This window comes from Octopus bimaculoides, chromosome 12 (genome assembly GCF_001194135.2).
Source record: "Octopus bimaculoides isolate UCB-OBI-ISO-001 chromosome 12, ASM119413v2, whole genome shotgun sequence".
Taxonomy (NCBI): Eukaryota; Metazoa; Mollusca; class Cephalopoda; order Octopoda; family Octopodidae; genus Octopus; species Octopus bimaculoides.
Genome location: NC_068992.1, coordinates 38,271,994 through 38,276,332, shown reverse-complemented (window position 1 = coordinate 38,276,332; position 4,339 = coordinate 38,271,994). Strand labels below are relative to the sequence as shown.

The window sequence follows — 4,339 nt, the reverse complement described above, 5'->3', positions numbered from 1 at the left end:
ATCCACAGGGTAAACCTAACCCTAACCGTAACCCTGACTCTAACCCTAACCCTGACCCTAACCCTAACCCTAAACCTAACCCTAACACTAGTTTTGTGAGATTTGGCTGTTATTTCTAGCATGTAAATAGCCTGCTTGGTGGGGGGGTAACTGAAATTTTTCAAAAATTTTTTTTTCAGAATCGGAATCTCCATAGCCTAAAACGTGGGATTCCGTAAAAAAATTAATAAATAAGTGGGGGAAAGGTTCAGATTACATATAGTCCTTTCTTGGTCGCTCATTGTTTACTGGGTTTTTCATCCATTGCATAAAAATTCACCATGCTCTTTTATTTTACTTCCGGTTGCTGTAGAAGTTATTTCCCGTGATTTTAATTGAATTCTGGGTAACAAATTCTACATCCGGCCTTTCCATATTTCCTCAACATTAATCCATCATGGTGAGTAACGAGGCATAATAAATCTCTCATTATCTCTATTATTCTTCATTTTATTTCTACCATCAGTACTATCTAAAAGAAGCTTTTCTATCGATCTTATATATGTGTGTGTTTATTGTATTGTATTCAAGCCCAACAGTATAGAAATTTTAACAAATTTTAGTCGCCCGTCTCTAAATAGCGAACGTGTTTGCCTGTGTTGCAGGGTGCTGTACGAACTAAAACCGTGAAAAAAGCCGCACGTGTTATTATCGAGAAATATTACACTCGTATGACCCTAGATTTTCATACAAACAAAAAGATATGTGATGAAATTGCTATTATCCCTAGCAAGACCCTTCGCAACAAAATTGCTGGGTGAGTCAAACATTTTCTTTTTCTTTTTTCGAAAGGAATCCTAAAATTGATTGGAATATGTTAAATGATTTCCTTATCAACTTTTTAAGTTTGTATTATTTACGTTTTTTATGCAATTTTTGTTCTTAATTATACATTAATTCTGTTGATGGTAAGAACAACGAAACAATTACTATCTTTTGCTGTGCTTCGTTTTCATTTTTGTACTTTATGAAAAATACTTTAATTTCCTCAATACTGTTAGTAAATAATCTTTGTGGTCTAAGTATTGGAACATGGGTGAAATATATTTTGGCGAGCTCTGTGCCAGCCACGTTCTAATGTGGTAAACATAATTATCAGCAAACGAAAAATTCAAATAATTTTATGTTTCTAATTTCCTATTAATTCCAGAAATAAACTATTAGATTATTAACCAGCAGGTTACTGGAAGGTAATTTCTAATTGATTGGTCAATGGAACTAAAATACTAGCTTTAAAATGGTCAACAGATGTTCTCCACAACCTATTAGATCTAACAACCAAATCTCCTACTCTCTTGGAAAGGAAGAATTCTAATCCCTGGTGTTACTGGGAAAATCAACCAAGTGGTCATATCTGGGGGCTAATACAGTATCGCACCCCTCCTTGAAAAATGCATTGTTTTTGAAAAACATTTTTACAGTGATAAAAGCTCTCTAAACTTTCTCCATCCTATTATTATTCTAGCAGTTACACTTTCAGTAAACCCTCCTCCTCTGCTAATTAGGTCACCTAGGTAACAGAAATTATCTACTATTTTCAAAGAGCCCTTTAGAGGCATTTGAGAAAATCTATTTCCCAAGTATCTGAAGTTTTTATTGGCTCCTTGTACATCTTCCACATATAAACACTACTTTCTGTTAACATAGCTTGCACTTGCTACACTGAATGGAATTTCTGAATACACTTTTCCTACATATGGAGTAGAGAATCCTGTTTGTTTCCTTGCTTAGCAAAGACCAAGGTCTTTGTTTAGTTTAGACCCTTTGATTCCAGGTTTTGTTTCCGTACTTGGAATTTCTTTTCTAGTTCTGTTAGAGATTCTCTATGAGGGCAAGAAGTTCCAGTCTTAAATTCCTCTGCTATGGCTTGGAGGACAAAGATGAATAGAAGGGGGCTGATCCTTGGTGAATATCTATCTGTACACTAAATTCATCACTGTACCCATGGCCAACATTTAACTTACTAACAGCACCCCTGTACATGGCCTGTACTGCTTTCACAAGCCATGCATGTGTCCCTATCTTCCTCAGGGTATCTCTCCTGCCCTTGTAGCAGCTATGATGCTGCTACACCAGTCACTGGGGATTACACCTTTCTGAATAACTTGATTAACTATATGAGTGACAAAACCATGTCCAGCTCTACCAGATTTCTTCAGCTTCTCAGCAGTAATTCCTGATGGACCAGGGTGTTTCCCTGTCTTTTGTTAGTGTTTTTAGATCATTTTGAAGCAGGAGGTTTCATCATCATTGTTCGTTTTCCATGCTGGCATGGGTTGACGGTTTGACTGAGGTCTGGAGAGCCAGCGGCTGCACCAGGCTCCAAACTGATCTGACAATGTTTCTACAGCTGGATGCCCTTCCTAACACCAACCACTCCGAGAGTGTAGTGGGTGCCTTTTACATTCCACTGGCATGGGAGCCAGTTTGGGGCCACTGGCATTATTCATGTTTGGATAGTGCTTTTTATGTGCCATGGCAGTTACAGAACAGATGTCCCATACTTCTAACAATAAAAAGAGAACAAGACCCTGAACAATTGGGAAAAAATTATATGGTTGCTAGTCAGGTTGCACTGACATCAACCACGTTTGGATGATGCATTTTACGTGCCGCCGGAACGGGAGCCAGTCAAGGGTCACTGGCCACAGCTACGATTTTTGTATTACTTGACTCAACAGGTTTTCTCAAGCATATCATACTGCCTGTCGCATCAAAGGTACTCTTACATTGGCCAGACATGCAACACTGGCATCAGCCATGGCTGCGATCTCACTTTAGTTTCTGGGTTTTCTCAATCACAGCATATCTCCAAAGGTCTCCGTCTCTTGTCACTGCCTCTGTGAGGCCCAATGTTTGAAGGTCATGCTTCACCACCTCATCCCATGTCTTCCTGGGTCTACCTCTTCCACAATTACGGTGTGGCACTTCCTTGCACAGCTGTCGTCATCCATACGTAACACATGGCCATACCAGTGCAGTTGTCTCTATTGCACACCATATTTGATGCTTCTTAGGTCTAACTTTTCTCTCAGGGCACTCATTGTCTGTCGTGTATGCACACTGACATTACACATCCAGTGGATCATACTAGCTTCATTTCTTTCAACGCTCAGCAGTCATGGCCCGTGTTTTACTGCCGTGTAGCATGGCAGTTCGGACACATGCGTCATACAGTCTACAGTTTCTATCACAGAACCACAGGGCAGGTTGGTATTCAAAATGAATTATAAGCTGTCTTGGATAGTATTGTCTGGGAAGGTATGTCCATTCCTTAGTCAAATAATGTTTTATTTTTGGAAAGAGGTCATAAAATGTTAAATGTATATTTTTGTGTAAATCCTGGTTGTGTTGCTTTCAGGTTTGTAACCCATTTGATGAAACGTATCCAGAAAGGTCCCGTACGTGGCATTTCCATTAAACTGCAGGAAGAAGAACGTGAAAGGAGAGACAACTATGTTCCAGAAGTAAGCTAATTCTTTAAGGATATTTCTCCCCTCTCTTTACAATTTAATTAACTCTTTGTGGGATTTTTTTTTTATATTAGTGTTGTTTATTCAACAGTGTAGCTTGTATATATTTTGGTATTGATTTTTTTTTTTATTAATCAGGTCTCGGCTATTGAACAGAATGGAATTATTGAAGTTGATCCTGATACAAAGGAAATGTTAAAGGCTTTGGTGAGTTTCGTAACAACTTTTTCATACCCATTTTATCTCCTTTCAACTTCACCCTGGGTGAAGTTGTGATAGGGTCCCTTTTGTGTGTATATTGACAAGTACAACTATATATATATTTCGTTTTATCACCATTCTGAGAATTACATTTCTGGTGTCATGGAATGCCTTATTTAAAAGAGGGATCATGGAATTTTTTGTTTCTTTTTTAACCCTTTCATTACTATATTTCTGACCAAAATACACCCCTCATGGGTTTCAATTAAATTCTAAAATAATCATGGATTTAGACTAATGTTATGTGTGTGTGTGTGTTCTTGATATTATTTCAGAGCAAGTCGTTTTACCTCTATTACACTATTTTTCTTTTGTTTCTTGGCTCTGGTGAATGTTCCGAGCCCTCTCCCCACCCACCCCGTTCGCGAGCGTGCATTTTTTTTCTTCATATTCATTCCCAGCGAGTTGTTTTACACCTATCAGACTAATATTTTTTTATTTTTGTCACCGGCTCAAACGCTTTAGTTTGACTGCCCTGGTTATGGTATGGGCGTGATAAATTCCAGACCACATCGTACCCTAGGCCATGCAGACTAACATTATTGTCTTTTTTCCTGTATAAAAGT

General features: G+C 38.3%; 1 protein-coding gene across 1 annotated transcript in view; it reads left to right on the top strand.

Moving 5' to 3' along the window:
* The first annotated feature begins 280 nt into the window (after nucleotides 1–280).
* LOC106875872 (40S ribosomal protein S17) overlaps nucleotides 281–4,339 on the top strand; it is a 6,511-nt gene continuing 2,452 nt past the window's right edge. The window contains exons 1-4 of the mRNA XM_014924173.2: nucleotides 281–439; nucleotides 645–796; nucleotides 3,401–3,506; nucleotides 3,651–3,719. Coding sequence (XP_014779659.1) covers nucleotides 437–439; nucleotides 645–796; nucleotides 3,401–3,506; nucleotides 3,651–3,719 — 330 coding nt within the window. The 5' untranslated portion in view covers nucleotides 281–436. The remainder of the gene's footprint in view (nucleotides 440–644; nucleotides 797–3,400; nucleotides 3,507–3,650; nucleotides 3,720–4,339) is intronic.